Source organism: Polistes fuscatus, unplaced genomic scaffold (genome assembly GCF_010416935.1).
Source record: "Polistes fuscatus isolate 324 unplaced genomic scaffold, CU_Pfus_HIC Scaffold18, whole genome shotgun sequence".
In the NCBI taxonomy this organism is placed as follows: Eukaryota; Metazoa; Arthropoda; class Insecta; order Hymenoptera; family Vespidae; genus Polistes; species Polistes fuscatus.
In genome coordinates this window covers 198004-218561 of record NW_025113086.1, presented here as the reverse complement: position 1 = coordinate 218561, position 20558 = coordinate 198004, and the positions used below count along the sequence as shown (strand labels likewise).

At 26.7% G+C, this 20558-nt stretch overlaps 1 protein-coding gene and 1 pseudogene across 4 annotated transcripts in view; both read right to left on the bottom strand.

Moving 5' to 3' along the window:
- Window positions 1-17985, bottom strand: part of LOC122515613 (serine/threonine-protein kinase N) — a 128937-nt gene extending 110952 nt beyond the window's left edge. For all 4 annotated transcript variants that reach the window (XM_043633015.1, XM_043633016.1, XM_043633018.1 and 1 more), the window contains exon 1: window positions 17475-17985. In XM_043633015.1, the coding sequence (XP_043488950.1) occupies window positions 17475-17498 (24 nt within the window). In that variant the 5' untranslated portion in view covers window positions 17499-17985. The remainder of the gene's footprint in view (window positions 1-17474) is intronic.
- Window positions 17986-18607: 622 nt separating this feature from the next.
- Window positions 18608-20512, bottom strand: LOC122515575 (annotated as a pseudogene).
- Window positions 20513-20558: the final 46 nt, after the last annotated feature.

The window sequence follows — 20558 nt, the reverse complement described above, 5'->3', positions numbered from 1 at the left end:
TATTCAGTTTACTTAATTCATAATTTTATTTATTCTGTTTATTCATTTAATGCCTTCATGTATTTTGTTCATTCATTTAATGCTTTCATGTATTTTGTTCATTTATTTCATAATTTCATTAATTTTGTTCATACAGATTTCATATAGTTTCATTTATTCTGTTCATTTATTTTATAATTCCGTTAATTTTGTCCACATTAATTTCTTAGTTTCTTTTATTCTGCTCATGTGTTTCATAATTCCATTAATTTCGTTCACATTAATGTCACACAAATACATATCATTAATTCATTTTGACCAATATAATATGAATTGTTTCGACCTAAGAAATATTTGAAGAAAGTGTGTCTATTTTTGGTTCATGATTCGTCTGTCCCTTTTCGAAACTAGCTTGGTCTTTGTTCGATAAGAAAGAAAGAGAATAAGAAATGAAGAAAGTAAAAGAAGAAGTAGAAGAAGAAGTAGAAGAAGAAGAAGAAGAAGAAGAAGAAGAAAAAGAAGGAAAAAGAAGAATATGAGAGCGTATGTGTCACGGATGCGGCCGTTCGGACGAACAGAAAAAGATCTGCGATGAGAGGGGAAGTAAAAAGACTACTAAAGAGAGAGAGAGTGAGAGAGAGAGAGAGAGACGATCGAGAGGAGCAAACGATCATTCGAAGTAGCAACGAACCCCGACAGAGGAAAGAGAAAAGAACCCAACGTGCATATACAGGGTGAAACTAAGCAAAGTAATCAGATTAAATTATTTTCTTATAAATAAGCAAACCAAAAGTTATTTTATTTTTATTATTAATATCGTACTTTTCAAAAGGGAACTTGAAAATGATTATGTAGTTTAATATATAAATTATTTTTTCTTCATTATATGAATTCTTAAGATTCAAACATTTTTTAAATGTTTTACTGATTTTGTAATTTTAGAATATTTTGTAGTTAATTTAATTGTTAATTAAATTAATTTAATGTTAATTTTGTAGTTAATTTAATGAGATTTATGACATCAATAAATAGAATTTTAAAATATTAGTAGAAGTACAAAAATCATTAATTAATGACTAAATCTCATCAAATGACGAACTATTGTTCACTTCTGGAATTCGTAGGTTGCTTGAAAGATAGATAGCATCGGATGATGGATAATAACAGATAATTTTTAGATGATTAAATGTTTACTGATTGTCTCAGAAATAAATATGTAATTTTGGAAAAAATCCTTTTACTTATTTTTACTTATTTGAATACTTACAATTAATAGTTCTAATACTTGTTAAATTCGTCTCACAAGGGGACCTTACACTGGGACCCCCACAGATCTTAACCCTTAACCTTAAAAATGGTTTTAAAATTTTGATTTTTGTTGTATACATGTTTTTATTATCTTAAATTTGACCATTTATCAAGTGGCGCGCTAGCGTAAGTAAGGTAAAAGCCCCCTCGGTTGGCCAGGCCCCCTCTATTGGCCACTTTATGCCACAACAGTGATTATAAATTATATGCTGATGTGCACATGGTGACAGTTTTAAAAAAAAAAAATTCTAATTTTAAAATATCATTGAAAGTAATTCGGATTATTTTAAAAATATATTTAAAAACGAAAAAAAATAAAGTTGTGCAAGTCTTCTGTTTTTGGATGGTTTCTTGTTAAGTAAGGTAAGGATACTGTGATTTTTATTAACCTATATATTTCATTTTTGACAATAGCAACCAAAATATTTTTTTTTCTGCAATTAACATAGCTTAAAATTATTATAGAAATTGAAAATTAAGTGATTTTTAATTATTCTCCATTAAAAATATGGTGGCCAAGCATGGAGACAGTATTATTGCCTCTGTTTTTATCATTAGCCAACTTATGGCTATTCGCTTTGAGGTTATATATATTTGTACATAAAGTATTCAACTAGTTTTTTTAATACTAATGAGTAATTAATTTCTTTGTACACGAGTTTTGAATTATTCAATTTTGATTTATTTAATAAATTAGTTATTAATTAATTATTTATTTTAAATAGGAAACATGGCCAAATGAGGGGACATGCGTGGCGAAAAGAGGGAGAAAGTTGGCTAAAAATAGGGACATTGCAAATCTATGTTTTTTTAATTTATTATTAAAATATTTGTGAATAATTTGTCTTTTCTTTATTTTTATTCAAAGCTGAAAGCTCAAGCTTACAGGTTAAACCATTAGTTTAGATGTAAGTTATTTTATTGAATGAATATAATTTTTCTAAAAAAGAAAACGGTTTAACTGGCCAACCGAGGGGGCTTTTACCTTAGTAGCGTTCTCGATTTTCTTGCCACTAGTTGGTGTTCGATCCTTCACGGGGGAATTTTTTTTTTAATAATTTTTTTCTATCTGTTTGCTAATTTCTTTTTCGTATTTCTTAATTTTTAAATATATACAGGAAAGAGAAAATTATTTATTAGAAAAAATTTAATAATAATAAATTTTTTAACATCTTGCGCAAATAATAAAGGAAAATTTAATTCTTGAATTACAGTTAACATTTTATTTTTTAACAGGTATATAAAAATAGATAAATGTTAAATATACTAACAAACATAACAATCGTATATATTCTAATCATTGACAATTTCATATATAATTTTTTTATATCCATGAGTTTATCGTACATTTATTAATATTTATTAAACGCAGATTCCAGAGTGATAGTTATCGTAAAAGCATTCAATAGTCCATCATCAATTGTCATCAAAAATTTTTCATAAAATGATTCGATATGCATGGCACGCTTCGAAATTATTAAAACCAAATGAAAGAGAAATATTTTTAAACGTTAATCAGGTTTATTTTCCAACAAATCTTTTACAAAATCGTTGTTTATGTAATAAGTCATCTTTTATTAATTACGCGAGATGTGAAAAAATTTATTGTTTCTAATTTTTTTCTAATAAATAATTTTCTCTTTCATGTATATATTTAAAAATTAAAAAATACGAAAAACAAATTTGTAAACAAATAGAAAAAAATTATTAAAAAAAACTTTCCCCCATGAAGGATCGAAAACACTAACTAGCGGTACGAGAAGCAAGAACACTACTACTGACGCCATCGCACCACTTGATAGAGTGTTGAAATGAAGATAATATAAACATATATACAACAAAAATCAAAACTTTAAAACCTTTTTTCTCAAAATTGGCTGGGCATTTTGAAAAAACCTTTTACCACGATAACACCCTAAACGTATACTACTAATATACCAAAGCTCGTTAAAATCCGTGAGTATCTCAGTGTAAGGTCCCCTTGTCAGTATTAAATACAAGATTGAAGTAATAAAATCATTGATTTATCAAAACAAAAAAAGAACAAAAAACAAGAACTGAACAAATTTGGAAAAATTAAAAATTTTCGGAGATTAAGAAATACAAAATATGTTCATAATTTCTGCTAAATAATTTATCGATTGATTTACCAACAATTCGAAAAAGTATACAACAGTGCAACATGCAACATTTCTAATGAATAAAATCATATAAAATTGTTTAATTATACAATATTTTGATTTAAATATTTCTTCCATTAAATTGAAAAAGAAAAAAAAACAAAATACATTATAAGGTGCTGATCAAATTCATTTGAATATTCAATAAAAAAAATAAGTCTAAAAAGAACTATAAGTTTACCTTGACAAATAATTTACTATAATCGTCTTAAGGTTTTTGTTGAATTATGTTATACCAATAAAAAAAAAAACCATGATTTCTCAAACTTTTTAAATTTTGTATAATATAACAATTTATTATTGTAAGAATACACAGAAAATAAACATATGTACCACCATAAAACTATTTCCTAATTGAAATATATTTATAATCAAAGAATAAAAAATAATTTTATATATTTACAGTATTTTTAATTACATTTGTATAAATGAAACTCGTCGTAATATTTAAATACATTATACTGAACATTAATTTAAATATTTTGTGTAAAAATTGTATTATCAAAAATAACTTAATGTACCATATTTTGAGAAACGATGATCTAAACCAGAAGTTCCCAATGTACGCTCTGGAAACTCTAGAAATAGAGATAATTTACATTTTTACAAAATAAAATAAATAAATAACGTTGATCATATTTATTTTCACATCACGCGCGCGCGTGTGTGTGTGTGTGTAATTATATTTATTATATTTTTATGTGTAAATTTATATTTTATGAGTGTAAATTATATTTATTATATTTATATTTATATAATATATAAATATAATTATATATATATAATAAACATTAAAATAAAAATATATATAATATTTATATATATTGATAAGAATATTTAGTTTGATATAAAAGATCTTATGTTAGTTCTTATAGCATTTTCTTCACGAGTACCATAAACAATTATCATATCGTATTTTTTTACTATTACCGAACATAATAAAAATTCATTCTCATCTTTCTCAATACAATTTTTACGCTCATTAACAATAAGGTATTAAATAGGCATTTCATGTTAATGATTTCTAACATCTAACGGGGAACATGTTTACAGATATGACCTGTCGTCATAAACAAAGTCATGATAAGAATAACGTTGAGTGAACATACTTCCTATTTGAAGATAATTCAGTAATTAATCATTTTAAGTCCCATTTAGTATAATACCTTTTTAAAGAAAAATTTGAAGATTTATGTGCATTCGAAAAAAAAAAATAAACATTAAGGGGGGAAATACGTGTAAAACGATATTTTCATTATGATTCTCATGAATTTTTTTAACGTATTACAAATTTATGTTATTTATTAATAGTATAAGGTCATCTTACACATATATTTGAGAATTTATTCCGAAATTTTGAAAGATTTATCTCGAAAACTAGCGGAGATATCAGCTGCCACAAATTGTAGGTTTTCATCCGACTGAGCAATTTGTGTACATCTTGGAAGCCACAATTTTTATCAGAAATCAATTACAAAAAATAATTACTTTTTTTATATGTGTATCTTCTATTTGAACCTCATTTCCCTAGAAAAAATGAAAATTTGTATTTTTTAGGGTGGTGTGAACATAAAACATGATTTTTTACTATTTTTTCATATATTGTTCATTATAAAAAAAATACTTTAAACAAAGATATCGCTTAGGATTCAGGTTCAAATAGAGCGTAATTATATAAAGAAACTATATTTCAAATTTCAAAATGATTGGTTAAAAACTTTTTAAGCTAGAGTGTACACAAATCCGAAAAAAGTCGTATTGAGAAAAACGCGTTCCGACACTTGAACGACGGACGCTCACTTAATCGCTTATAACTTTTGAACAACTTGGATTTTTGACTTGAAATTTTATGAGTATATTTTTTAATAGTTTTACAAGCGATTTATAAAAAAAAAAAAATTAAATTTTTTGAAGCATCTACACGTATTTGCCCCCTTAAATTGAAGAAACTAAAGGTGACCCTAACATCTTAATAAAAAAATAAAGGAAGGTAATAAAAAAACAGATTAAAGCACTGTATGTATACCTTTAGATACCATGCAGCAACTTTCGTTTGAAACATGTTTTTCTTACACTTATTTGAAATCGTCATGTTAAAAGACTCACCCTGTATGTGGAACGAGAATGCAGTGTATAGTAAAAAGTAATTATTATTATCAATAAAGAATGATTATGTTATAAAAATAGTATAAATCTTTCCCTTGTGTCTAACTTTTTATCGATTTGAACATATATTTTCTAAAAGGAGAAGAAAAACCTTTTCTTTTTTTACCAAGCCAAATATTTTAGAATTTGAAATTTTACCCACCTAGGTAAAAGTTTGATAATTTATTGCGTGGTTCACCCTGTATAAAAGAGTATCGAGCTGTTCATGTTGGACAAAGTATGACGCACAAGTTATTTTCATGCATTCCGTAATATCTAACACATATATATATATATAATAAAGCAACAAGAAAATAAGGGGTCAATAATCCTCTAGGGTGACCCTTTTTATCAACCTTACACACCCTTATTTAACACAATATTTTTAGAAATAATTTATTGTTTATATAAATCGATATATTTATTTATACTTTTTATTTATAAATATTAAAAATAGAAGAAAATTTTTTATTTTCTAACTTGTTTCGTTCCATTTTAATCTTATCGTGAAACAGGAAGATAAGTTTATATTTTATATATTTATATATATTTATAGTTATATATATATTTTATAGTTTATATTTTAACAGTTATTAAAATATATTATTTTTTATTTATATAATCATTAAGGAATTTATTTATGTTATTAGATATAGTTTTAAAAAAAATGTATTTAGTATTTTCATGCTCATTCAAAATTATATCATTATTTTTATACACTTATATACACTTTTTATTTTACCATATGTAATATAAACATTGTGTAAATATATTATATTCAATAATAACTTATAATAATTATATTATATTATTATACATTAGTATTGTATAATGTAATATATATATATATATATAGTGAGTCACATATGTATTCGTACTCACTTCAATTGTAAATTTTAAACAATTAATATCTACTTGTAAACAAAAATGTCTAAATTTCTATACACAAATATCTATTTTAAAATTAACACGTCCGTGCCAAGCCATTTTTGCCTGACTTGTCGTTCAAGCCATTTGATGTTTAGCGCATTAAATAAATATGACTACGTGTACCACCGGTGGTACACGTGGCCTGACGGTCAAATTTAACGAAATAAAAATAAATAATATGATGTTAATATTTTACATGTTTGTATATGCATGTATGATGAAACTAATAGCATATATTTATATATTGAATTTATATTATATTAGGAAAATATTTTCAAACAATTGTTTGCGTTTGAAAACTGACAAATAATTGAGTATTTAAAAGAAAAAAAATACACAGTTGTGATATTCGGTTATTCGATCAAAAATTATTGCAGCTTGAAAATGAATAAAAATCGAAAAGAGAAATTCAATATAAATGTTGATATTTTATTATAAAAAAGGAAAATGCTAGTCAGGCTGGTAAAAAAAAATTATTTAATGTTTATATCATCGGTAAGTGTGAGTTGGAAAGTTGTTTCAAGTGCTTTTATCTGCAAAGTTTGATTATCCTGAATCTAGTCAACCAATCGATGGAAAAGTCGATAAAATAATGGAACAAATTGAGCATGACCAGCAGCACATTAGCAGTCATGATATCGGAAAAGAACTGAAAAGTTTTAAACCATTTGATGTAAGTTATGTTAAAAAATAAAAAAAAAAAAAAAAAAATTAAAAAAAAAATATGTTAAAAAAGAAAATTAAAAAAAAAAAAAAAAAAGAGAAAAGAAATTTGTTTCACTTTTGCAATAAAATTCGAAAAAAAATTTTCTCCCAAACCTAATATAATCTTCTAATATGAATTATTCTAATTAATTTTGGTGATTAAAAATTTAAATAATATATAATTTATGTTAAGTATTTTTTTATAAATGTTAATTCTTGTGTTAACATAAAATAAAATATAAAACTAATAATACAATTTATACTTCATAATTATTAACATTTCTAAGAGAAAAGAACTGATCCTGAATATATCATAGAAAATTCAAAATAATGGAAAGGGGAAAAAAAAAAGAGAAAAAAATATAAGAATAAAATAAAAATAAAATGAAGACAGTCAATAAATTTTAATACTTCGGTTGCATATTACAGAAAAAAATATTAAACGTGAATAATACATCAAAGAATTCGTGAAAAAAGCTAACAGTGTAAGGGAAAGAAAATTTTATGAATGTTTTCATTTAAAAATCCTACGCAATTCGATAGATAATATAGTTATGTATAAACATGCACGTACGTGCATAAATGTAAAAATTTTAAGTAAATCGGTTATAAACTGTGGTCTTGATCTGTCCAATAATTTCAAAAAAAAAAAAAAAAAAAAAAAAAAAAAAAAAATTAAAAAAGAAAAAAAAAATGTATTTAGTTTTGAGATATAAACGATAGATAATTCTTAAGTTTCCTCTTTAATCTGATAAAGATTTAAATTACATATTTGTTTATACATTGTCACAGTTATTTATTCAGTCTTCCAAAATTCATATATTTTTGTAACATAGTTTACACGCTTTTTTTTTTCTTGCTTGTGCTAAAAGTTTTTGATTATCTTTTGAATCATCTCTTCTTGTGAAATATAAATTATTCTGGTGTTCTATAAGCAACTGCATCAAGAGATTTCATTATTTTAACCACGTTGTGTTTGTTTATCTTACTTCTATATTCTTATTCTTTATTATCCTTTCAATATTTTGTTTCCCGTCTTTAACATTAGTCAATATTCATTGTGCAATTGATGTGTTATACGTCAATTATTACGTAATTCTGTGCGTAGAATATGAATCTGTTTTTCAAAATGTGCTAACACTTCAGATTTTACAGTACTTAAGATGTTTAATTGTATTTTTATTTTGTTAAGGGGTAATACCTATTTTAAATTTCAAATAATTGAAATTTGGTTTAGTTTGAAATGATTTTTAATGTATTAAAAGTAAGGTGGAAGAAGTTTAACAGAGATGACAAGTTTCGTAATGGTATCTGGTAAACTTTCATTTTTACGAACAATTTTGTCAGAAATTTCACGTCTAAAATTAGATATTTCAATTCTATCGTACAACATTTCTACATAAGACAATATTTTTTTTAATATTCTACGCTCTTCGATGAATAATATTTTGTAGAATTGAAAAATGCATTGTTTTTGTCCTCTAGAACAAAAATAGAAGAATAAATCTGTGTCCGACAGCAAAACAATGTTTTTTGATATAAGATTTTCTTTGCTAAACTGTCACGTTGTTGTTTCGGAAAAACTAGCAATGGAAAAATTTGTGAATCTTGTTGAAAATTTACATGTTCACATATACATAATATTGAACCCAAGAAAAACACTATTGAATTTTGAATAGAGAAAAACTGATTTTTCCATTGAATTCAGCTACTCAAAATGAGATAAATCCATATATATTCATTAGTTATAAGTGTAATTGTTTCGATAAATTTAAAATCATTAACGTGCCCCCCCCTCCTTCCCATTTTATTAGATAATTATGTATAATTTCCAATTGAATGTAATCAAAATTATTGTACGTTTTCTGCTAATGGACGAATATTTCATATGCATGTGTTAGTATTGTATATCCTAAGAAAATTGATGACACAGTGAAAAACTATTATTTTCCAAAATATTCAGCAGCCTAAAATTAGGAATTACCACTATATTTCAAAACCAAATACAGAAACAAAATTGAAACTTGTTGACAAATGTTAACACTAAACCTACCATGCGCGGTCAAATGACCGTTTTTGAAATTTCGTTTAGAATTTCTCGTATACAACGTTACTGTATCTTTTCCTATAATATGCATACAACCCATTTTTCAATATTCATAACTTTTTTTATTGTTTACTTTTCGAAAAAAATTCATAGCATGTCTAGTGTACCACGAGCGATCGTTTGACCGCCTGAAAAATTCATGTTATTTACGACTATATTCTTCGGAAAGCGCTCTTCTGAAATTGTTTTACAATTTACAGTAATTTCGGTTTGCACCAGTTGTTAGCGTTATGTTTGTTTCATACTTTTCTTTCAATGTTAAAATTTTTTTTCTTTTAAGATTTGATAGTCGATACCTTTAGGTCGCTATAGAAACTAATTTCGTGTAATTTTGTTTACAACTATCAGTTTACTGTCAGTTTTAACATGGAGTGCAAAAATAAGCATTTTCGACACATTTTACTTTTTTATTTTCATAAAGGCAAGAAAACGGCTGAGGCTCACAAAGAGATATGTGAAGTTTATGGTGTTGATTGTTTAACAGAACGCACTTGTCAGAATTGATTTAAAAAATTTCGTTCTGGAGATTTCTCACTGAAAGTTGACCAACGTTCTGGTCGACCTTCTAAAGTTGATGATGACAAAATGAAAGCGATAATTGAATCGAATCGTCACATAACTGTGCGAGAGATTGCAAAACAGTTAAATGTATCACACACAACAATTGAAAATCATATAAGACGTCTTTGACTTGTTAAGAAGATCGATATTTGGGTTCCGCACGAATTGAAAGAAATTCACCTAACACAACGAATTAATGTTTGTGATACGCATTTCAAACGTATTGCAATCGACATTTTTTGAAACGAATTATCACTGTCGATGAAAAATGGATTGTCTACAATAAAGTTAATCGAAAAAGATCATGGTCCAAGCATAATGAACCAGCACAAACCATATCAAAAGCTGAGTTGCATCAAAAAAAGATCATGCTGTCAATCTGGTGGGATTACAAGGGTGTTGTGTATTTTGAGCTGCTTCCAAACAACCCAACGATCAACTCAGATATTTACTGCTAACAACTTATGAAATTGGAGGAAGCAATCAAAAGAGTAAAGGCCAAAATTTGCAAATTGCAAAGGAATCGTGTTCCACCACGACAATGCGAAGCCTCACACATCTTTAGCAACACGTACGAAACTATTGGAGCTTGGTTGGGAAGTGATGTCGCATCCCTCATACAGCCCCGACCTTGCACCATCGAATTATCATTTATTCCGAAGTTTACAAAACTTTTTAAAGGATTAAAATTTCGGTAATAACGATGACCTCAAATCGCACTTAGTTGAGTTTTTTGCTATTAAGGACCAGAAATTCTATGAGCGCAGGATAATGAAGTTATCAGAAAGATTGCAAAAGGTCATCGAATAGAATGGAAGATATTTGACTGATTAAAGTTCATTTTGCATCATGAGAGAATGCTTTCAATTAAATTAAATAATTAAATTAGACCTAAAGAAATTGTAAAAATATGTAATTCTTCATTGTACATATACATGGAGAAGTTTTCAAATTATACATTAAATAGTTTGCTGCTACTCGTTGTAATCCAAAACGCGCATCTTCTTGTGACGAATTGGTTGAAAATCGCTTTCGTCGCTTGAAGATAGGATTTCAATTGATTTCTTTTTTGGTACCATGAAGTCAGTGATCAGTTTTTGTGACGACGGTCGACTGATCAATTGCTTGTAAACGTCACGATAGCGAGACATGCATGATCTCAGTTCTTTTTGGAATTTTAAGCATCTTTCCGCATTGGTATCTATTTTAAGAAAATGCGTTTCCAATTTTTTAGAAATCTGGATCCCTGCATATATTTTATCTGCTGTAATAGATTCCAATTCTTCTTGTCCATTTTCATAATCTATCAAACTATTGATAACGTCACTATCATCGACAGTTTGGTCCTCAATCATCTCGTCCAGGTCATTTTTGCCGAAATTATCAAAGCCTTCTCCGCCGATGTTATGTTAAATCCAGATACATCGTTGTCAAGGAGACCACGTAATCAGAGTTCGTCCACAACATTGTATATGTACATTGATAGGAAACATTAAACTGGTGCTAACGCCGCTAAGATTCATAAGGTAAAAGACCTTATAGCGGAACGAGACCCAGTACCGGAACGATTTCAGGATTATTATATTATATCTTATTGAATATGATATGAAATTTTAAGAATTTTTATTTTTTCGAAATTTTAATGGTTTGGGCATGAAATAGAATATAAGTAAAACTTACAAGTCCATCACTAACATTAAAAAAAAATAAAAATTGTAGGACCAAACTTAGTTCGATGACTTAACTCGATTCCTTAAGGAATTTGCTAAGAAAGCAGTCCGTAGTCTTAAGCTCGTAAAAAATGTAAAAAGCAACTTTTTCGGAAGTTTTTTTTTATGTGTCCGCAGAGGTATTTAGAATTCACAGTCTTAAGTGTTAATATGAAAAAAATTCATTAAGGGGTTATACGCAGTTAGGATTTTCAAAAAATCGATTTTTTTTTTTTGCATTTTCGGAATGTACATATATTTAAGTATATTCTCTGAAAATTTCAAATCGATCCGACAAATATTCTTCACTTCATGTAAGCTGCAAACAAAAATTTTTAACTATGTGTAAACGTTTCTTTGAAACTTTAAACGCGTTTTTCTCAAAACGGTATTTTCAAAGTCGGTGATCTCGATTTTTCAAAAATGGCTTAACCGATCGGTTTCAAATTTTTACACAATCTTCTTAGATATATTCCTCAGGTATTAAGTATAAGGAATAATTTTTAAAAAATTTATTACTATTTTTTTGTAACAATTTAGAGCGAAAATTTTAGTCAAAAACAACAACTTTTTTTCAAATAGGCGCCATTTTGTCAAAAATCAAAATTTTTATTATTCCTTGGTTTTAATACCTGCATTAATCTATCCTTTAAAAGAATCCACCATATTTTTTAATTTCGGATAATCCAAACCGCCAAAATAGAGATCACCGCCAAACGTCTTTTTTTAGAGGACGTTCAGGAAATCATCTACAGGAGCGGTGCAGATTAATATTTTTACAGAATCGACGCGCTATTGTATTTTCAAAAGTTCACTCTATTTGAATTACCAACAATTTTTTTTGAGAAATAAAAACTGTTTCTATAAAAAATTCATGAAAATACGTCATTTTCGAGCCTCGCAACTGCGTATAACCACCCCTTAAAATTATTAATTTTTGCTATTCGTCTATCGGTACACTCGAAATTGGCCCGACCCCATACCGGAACAGTCTGTCATGTTTACTTTGCCGCCTGACATATGCAGTGTATTTTGTTAAAGTGCAAGGTCTAGTGCAATAAAAAAATTATTTTTGATTGAATAAGTAATACAGTAAGTACATAAACTTCAGTTTTGAAAATAAAAAAAAATTTTTTTATTTAATATTTTGCTCTAAAACTAATTTATAAAGTTTAACCTCAAAATCTTGTATTTACATTTATTATCAAGTTGCAAATATATTTTTTTTTCTTTTTTTAATTTTATTTATGATTTACTCATTTGATTTGCAATTTTTAAATGTTTTATGTTTCGTTTTCAATATAAAAATTATATTTTTCATAATTAAAATTATATCTTTTATAATAAAATACTATTATTAATAACTTCAATTTTTCAACTATTCATTGACTTAATTATAATTTAGATAAAGCATAATTTTTTCATTTGGAGAAACTTTTATCATTCACTGTTCCGATATTGAGCCAATCATATTCCGCTATTGGGGCTAGTCATTTTTAGCGTTCCGGTACTGAGTCTTTTAAGCTGGTTCGAAAAACATTTTTTTTAATTATTAAACTTTGTATAAGCTTATTTTTAATTTTTTATATCTGAATGTTTGTTCTAAACTATTCATTAAAATTAATTCATTTTACGGGCTGAATAAATATTGCTTAAATAATATAAACTGTCACATGCCCTTCGTCGTTCCGCTATAGGGTCTTTTACCTTATACCGCATAAAAATAAATCGCACAAAACCAATCGCACAAAAACAAAATCGCATAAAAAAAGACCGCACAAAAACAGGTTTTACAGTGTATAATAAAAATTATTACGTCGTATAAGTGATAGTTTCGATAAAGTCAACAGAGCCAACAATATTTTGTGGTATGATTTACAATTGTTTTTTTTTTTATTTCTGGTCTCAATGTTTTTGCCTTGTTTCTTTTATATCTTTATATTTTAGTTTTTACTTTATCATTTGTATATTCATCCCTAAAAATGTCAAGACATTCGAGGAATATCAATTTATTAGATAAAATAAATAGTATCGATGAGGATCGTTCGGAAGATGATCAAGAAGTTACCGATATTGATGATATTTCAGAAAATAATTGTAACTTATTTGACAGCGATACGGACGAAGAGAATATTTTGAATATACAAAGAGGACAAAAAAGAAAGAGATTCATAGTTAGTTCCGAAAGTGAAAATGAGAAAGAGATTGAAACTACTATGGACGGAAATGTTTGGCAAAAAATAACAGAAGGGTCTAATCACGGAAGAGCACCGATTTATAATATTTTCAAGGAAATATCAGGACCGATAGGATACACTAAACGAAATATTATAAAGGGCAGAGTTGATCAATAAGATATTATAAAGTCAATAAGATTAACAAAATTTATAAAAAATACGTATGTGAAAAGTGTGCGATAGAAAATGTTGTAATTTGTAAAAAATGTGCTTAAAATGCATAAATAAAACTTTCTAAATAGAAAAGCGGGGAGCGGGTTTTTATTGTACCACTAGAAAAATATTTTCTTTACTATCCAAATTGGCTAAAATCTCTTTCTATATAAAAATACATATGTTTTCTTTAAATTTTTGAATCTTGAGGAAAAGGTATACATCAAATGTTGATAATTTTAGTGTTAATTTATATAAAAAAAAAAGATTAATAACTGTAAAATATATACATATTTAAATTCTCGTATATAAAATAAAAAAAAAAATTACCACCTACTTAAACTAATAATACTTGGAATGAATGAATTAATTACTTATCCTTATAATAAGAATTAAATGAATCTAAAAATAAAAAAGAAAGAGAAAATGAAATAAAATATATAAATGACATGACATAAATACATAACCGGTTAAGATCACTTCAATTAACTTCTCAAGCTTCATATAATAATCTCTCCTACTCAAAAAAACGATCCACTAGAATGAAAGTATATCAACGAATGGAAAGAGAGCTTTGAGAACGAAAATGTTATCCCTAAGCACGCGGCCAAGCATCGGACAGCTGTTTTATTTTTGGCTTGCGTGTTGGTTCGAGGTATGCCGAAAGCGTTATTGCGAAATCTTCTGGGACTGGGACAAGTACAAGCAAAAAAAATCTATGTTATATAAATCTTACAAATATCTTGTCAAAGAATAAAAAATAAAAAGTTAAAAAAAAAATAAGAAAGAATCGAATAAATGTATGAAGAGAAAAAAAAGAAAAGAAAATTCAACATTTTATTTAATTATTATAACATTAATTAATTATATCATTGTCGCCATTATTAATCTTCCATTTTACCGATTTAATAGGAATTAATATTATTATAGTACGATAAAAAAGAAATATATATTATATAAAAAATTAACAAACAATAACCGTCGTATAATACAATAATAATAATAGTAATAATAATAAACAAATTATAACTTTGCTGAAAATCTTCAAATAAAAAAATGTGATAGAAAAGTATTTTGTTAATATTAATAGCAGTGTTTAGGCACGTGATATACAAATCTTACACACGCATAAAAAAATAAAAACAAAAATCGAAAACTGAAGACATTAAAAAAAAAAAAAACAAATGACAAATTCGATTAAAATAATCGAACATAATGTTAACAATTTTCTTTCATAGTATGGAATAATATGGATAATAAAAGTAGTGCACAGAGAACAAGTAAACAAAAAAATTAATTAGAATATTTAGAATGGAGGAAATAAATCGGCAAGATAATCGATCACAAAACTAGCTCTTACGTGAAATATAAATCTCGCAATTTATTTGTCAAACAAAACTCGTTTTGCAAAAAAAACTTTAAAGGACTAAGTTAAAAATGAAAAAGAAAAATTGAAAAAAAAGAAAAAAATTTCATAAAAATAATCCAACAAAATTGTAATTATATTGTTACACAACCATAAACTATTATAAAACAAAACAAAACAAAAAAAAACTAGTCTTGCAAAAAATCGATAAGCGATTATAAAATAAAAGAAAGAAGAAAAACATCAAAATAAAAATAAAAATTACAACAAAAAAGGAATAATAAAAATTAAAAAAAAAATTTCAAAAAAATAATCCAACAAAATTGTAATTATATTGTTACACAACCATAAATTATTATAAAACGAATCGTGTACGTACGTTGAAAGAAATTAATCAGCAATGGAATCGATCACAAAACAATTATCGAACGTAATTTTTAAATGTTGCAATTGTTTAAAAAAAAATTGTTTAAAAAAAAAAAAAAAAAAAAAAAACAAAAAAACTAGTCTCGCAAAAATCGATAAATGATTATAAAATAAAAGAAAGAAGAAAAACATCAAAATAAAAATAAAAATTAAAAAAAAAATAATAATAAAAATTAAAAAAAAAATTTCATAAAAATAATCGAACAAAACATTAATTATCTTCTTCCAAACACACACACAATATGAGCTATTATAAAATGATCTCTGAACGTTTAAAGGAAATGGACCGACGAGAGGAGAATCGAGCACAAAACTAATACTACTCAACAAATACACATAGATGAGTTCTCGGCCAAGATCGGCTCCGATCCGATGACGCCCGAAGAACACTGAGAGCGGACGTCGCGTTTCACGTGAAAGTTCGGAATCAGAAAACCGGTGTGTGTGGTATGTGAACACACATGTGCACATATACATACATATACATATACATAATATGTATGTGTGTGTGTGTGTGTGTCTCTTAGCTTGAAACTTCCTGTTAAGTTACACACGAGACACCTTCCCTCTCGAACATAACCCTTTTTCTCGTTGAAACAATATTTTTTTTTTTAAATAAGTTTTTTTTAATAAATAAATAAGTTAATAAATAATAATAATAATAAGTAACATATATATATATATATATATAAATTTTTTATATAATTTTATATAATTTTTTATATAATTTTATATAATTTTTTTTTCTTAATTCTTTTAACATTTTTCTTATTATTATTTTTTTTTTCATTTTTAAATTATAATTTATTCTATTCTTGTTTCTTTTTTTTTTTAAAGACCATAAGATCGTTTCGTGATAAAATTATTTTCTTTACTTTTATTCGTTTGTCTTTAATATATTTTATAATTATTTTGTTCTATTTCATACATTTTAAAAGATCATAAAATTCTTCTCTTGACAACACAAGGAATATTATTATATATTCCTTCGTTAAAATGATAATAAAAAAAAAAAAAAACATTTTTTTAATTTAAAAAAATTATTGTTGTTAGAGATGAAAAAGATTCTTTCTGACAAAACAAAGAAGAAGGTATGATGTTATCGTTAAAATATTTAAAAAAGATATTTTTCTTTTTTTTTTGAAGAGATCATAAGATTATTTCTTGACAAAACGAAGAAGAATTAATAGCACTTGTCGAGAAAATAAGAAGCAGGTGTTACCAGAACTTGCTTTGGAAAGTCACTAAAGTTGCTTCAAAAGAGTTCAAAGGAATCGACAGAGACAGTCAAGTGCAGTCTACCTATACGTGTTCCGAAATCATTATACTTTTCTACGTACTCACGTTAAATTCGATCTTTGTTATTTAATGATAATTATCGATCAATCTCGTAATAATTTTATTTAAATTATTTTTGTTTACACCAAGATCAAAAAATAACATATAAAAAATAAGGATAAAGATGGTAGAAAATTAAAATATTACACAAGAAGTTGAGAAAAATTCAATACACGAGTCATACAAAAATATTCTTTTTCGATGTAAATAATAACGATACTTATAAATAAAATTAAATTAAAATTGATAAAAGAAGAAGAAGAAATAAGAAAAAGAAAAAAGAAAAACAATATTAAAAATAATATACAAAAAAGATACTTTTAAACTCACCTGATAATAACTTGATTCCGCCATTTTGGCCACTATACTGCTACAATCACTCACTCACTCTGCTTTCTCTCTATCCGTCTATCTTTGTGCACAAAACGATGCAGTTCATCGTTATATTCTCACGCGCGAACCATCCTCGTCTTAAGTTTATTTATTTATTTATATTTATTTATTTATTTATATATATATATATATATATTTTCTTTTATTTATCTTTATATTTTACTCCTCTCCTTCTTCACATTTTAAACACAGACGAATATAAACATGTTTTCTTCTTGGGGTGTACCTTTCTTTTCTCCAAATAACCTAAGAAATTTGACCGATCGAACGCGACGCGAAGTTGCCTCCACCGAGTCGAACGAACGATAGACGCGACGGAGCCGTCTCGAGACGAGATAGGAAAAGAGAAAATGGGAGATAGATAGAGATAGATAGAGAAAGAGAGAGAGAGAAACATAGACATTACTAGTGCGTTCCCATCGACGACAGCACGGTAACTGGACGAAGAACGTTGAACCAATCGCGAAACGAGTCGCGCGCCACGCTATCCCTACTACTAAACCTTGAGTATACCCGAACAAGCCAATAGCAAAATCGTAACTCGAAGCGAATGAAAGTATCGTCCAATCACAAACATAATATCGAACAAGCACCAAAATATAACTTTTTTTAAGTGTTTTGTTATCCAATTTATAATTATTTTTTTATATTTTTAGTTTTATACAATTGTAAGAATAATATAAATTATTTTAATAATTACATAAGTTAATTTTACTTACATCCTTATTAAATATATTCAATATCCAAGGTCACAATTATTTGGAAACTAATATTTATTTTTTTAAAATAAATCAGATTTTTATATAAATTTATTATATCGTGACAAGCTTCGTAAAGCTGTTTGTAAATAGCTCCAATTACTTCAAATGAACGTTTCTTGGTAGCCTCACGATAATTGTTGCTTTGTAGTAAATTTATTTGAGGTAATAATAATACATCCGGCATTACTAAAAATGCTTCCAATTTGTTCTAAATGAAATTACAAAAACACACACACACATGTTAATATATTAGAATAATAAATTATATTAAAATAACAATAATAAAATTATTTATTAAAATTATATTGATTAATATTTCAAAAAACATGATTTATTTGCTAATGTGAACTCTATATAACACTTAATAGATTGATTCCAAAAATATCAGATAGAACACCCTGTTTACGTCCTAGTAAAATAGTATAAATTGATCAGAGATTTAGGTTTACGAATTAAGAGCTAGTTTGTTCCAATATAAGCGTATCAATTTGAGTATCTGACTGTTAGCCTATATTTGATAAATTAAATAAATTAATACATGAAAAAATTATAAAATTTAAATCAGAACTAATCATTTATCTGTAATCTTTCTAATCTTTGATCCATATATTCATATAATCTTAATGTTGATTGTATTCGATGCATACAATTAAGAAGATACGCAGTCATATCAACTGTAGGTAATCTCGAAGCTGTTTCATTAACTTCTTTTAATAACACATTGATAATACACGATACTATCTGTAAAAACATAATTTTCGTTAATACTGATTCAAGTGAATGTATTATTATGTCAATAATTACTGTATTTACTTGAAGCATATATTTTACTCCATCTTCGGCTATGCTAGCCACGGATAGAATTTCATTCAAGAGGAATAATAATCTTGAAACAGATGGTGCCGATATTAAATCATTTTCTGAAGGTTCAGCTCGTTCTCCAAAAGCTCTCTCTGTTCTAATTTCCTTTCGTAATCCACTCCGAAAACTTGTCTTGACTATACTAAGAAATTGTACGATATTGAGTTTAGAACGCTATCTGGTATAATTTGTTGAATTATAGCATGATACAATCTTATTAGAGTTGTAACAGAATATAAGACAGTAGCTGGAGCTTCGACAGAGACTATGTGTTCTATTCTTAATTGTAGAGGATGACAAAGTCCTTCCGTAATGTTACTTAGACACTGCTTAATTTGATCAGATACATCTAAAATAAATATTCCTAATAATTGTATGTAGCAACTTATTAAGAATATTATTATCGATAGCAATTTCTTACCAGTTTTATCACAATCTTTAACTAAAATCAATATGTTCTCCTTTTCAATAGGAATTGCTTGATGCAACCAGGCAAGTATGTCGCCAACTATCTTTTATGATCATGAGCGTGCATTTCTATAGGATTTGGTGTTCCACCAATGGATTCACCTAACGTTAATGCGTCAATAAAAGATCCTATGAGAGCTGCTCTTCTATTAGAGCAATATTCATCTAAAATATATCTGATAAAAAAGTTTTCATAAATAATTGTAAAAATGAATTATTTTACTAATATATAAATAGTTCAACTTACTTGAATAAAATAAGTTTATCTTGCAATTTACTCATTGCTTTAACAAGTAAAGGTGCTAACTGTTCATCTTCTATATATTTACATTGACTCTGCGTCCATCTGTATAACCTCTCCAAAGCGGCTTCTTGAAGAAGCGTCATTCTTTGCATTATATCTAAAGCCAGCGTTTGATAACCAGATTGCATCAATATTCTGCAGTTGCTATATATATATATATTTCCTTAAAATTTAAATATTATTATTTAACTAAATTACTGGTCTTATATATATATATATAAACTTTTTATTCAAGTCACATCAGTCACCAGTGGCAAACGGTCTTATTTTTCTATGGCTGGCAGATCATCGTAACCCAAATGGAAAGCTCGGCAAAAATGACTTGGGGCTTAATATGTCACATAAACTTGATTTAAAATAATTGACTGAAAAGTATATCGGTACTCAACTAAGAATAGTAAACAATTTTTCAATTATAAGAAACTCTCTGTGTATTTCATGCAAACTTGTTATTTCTAATTGAGATAATTAAATATGTTTCCAACTAGCATCAATAATACATGTCTGCAAATTGTATACAAATGTCACACATTTTTTGTACAATTAATTATATTACTTTTTAGGAATAAAATACTTTTCATATTGTAGTCTTGTATGTTCAATGAATTGGGAAGTTTTAGTTTTTGT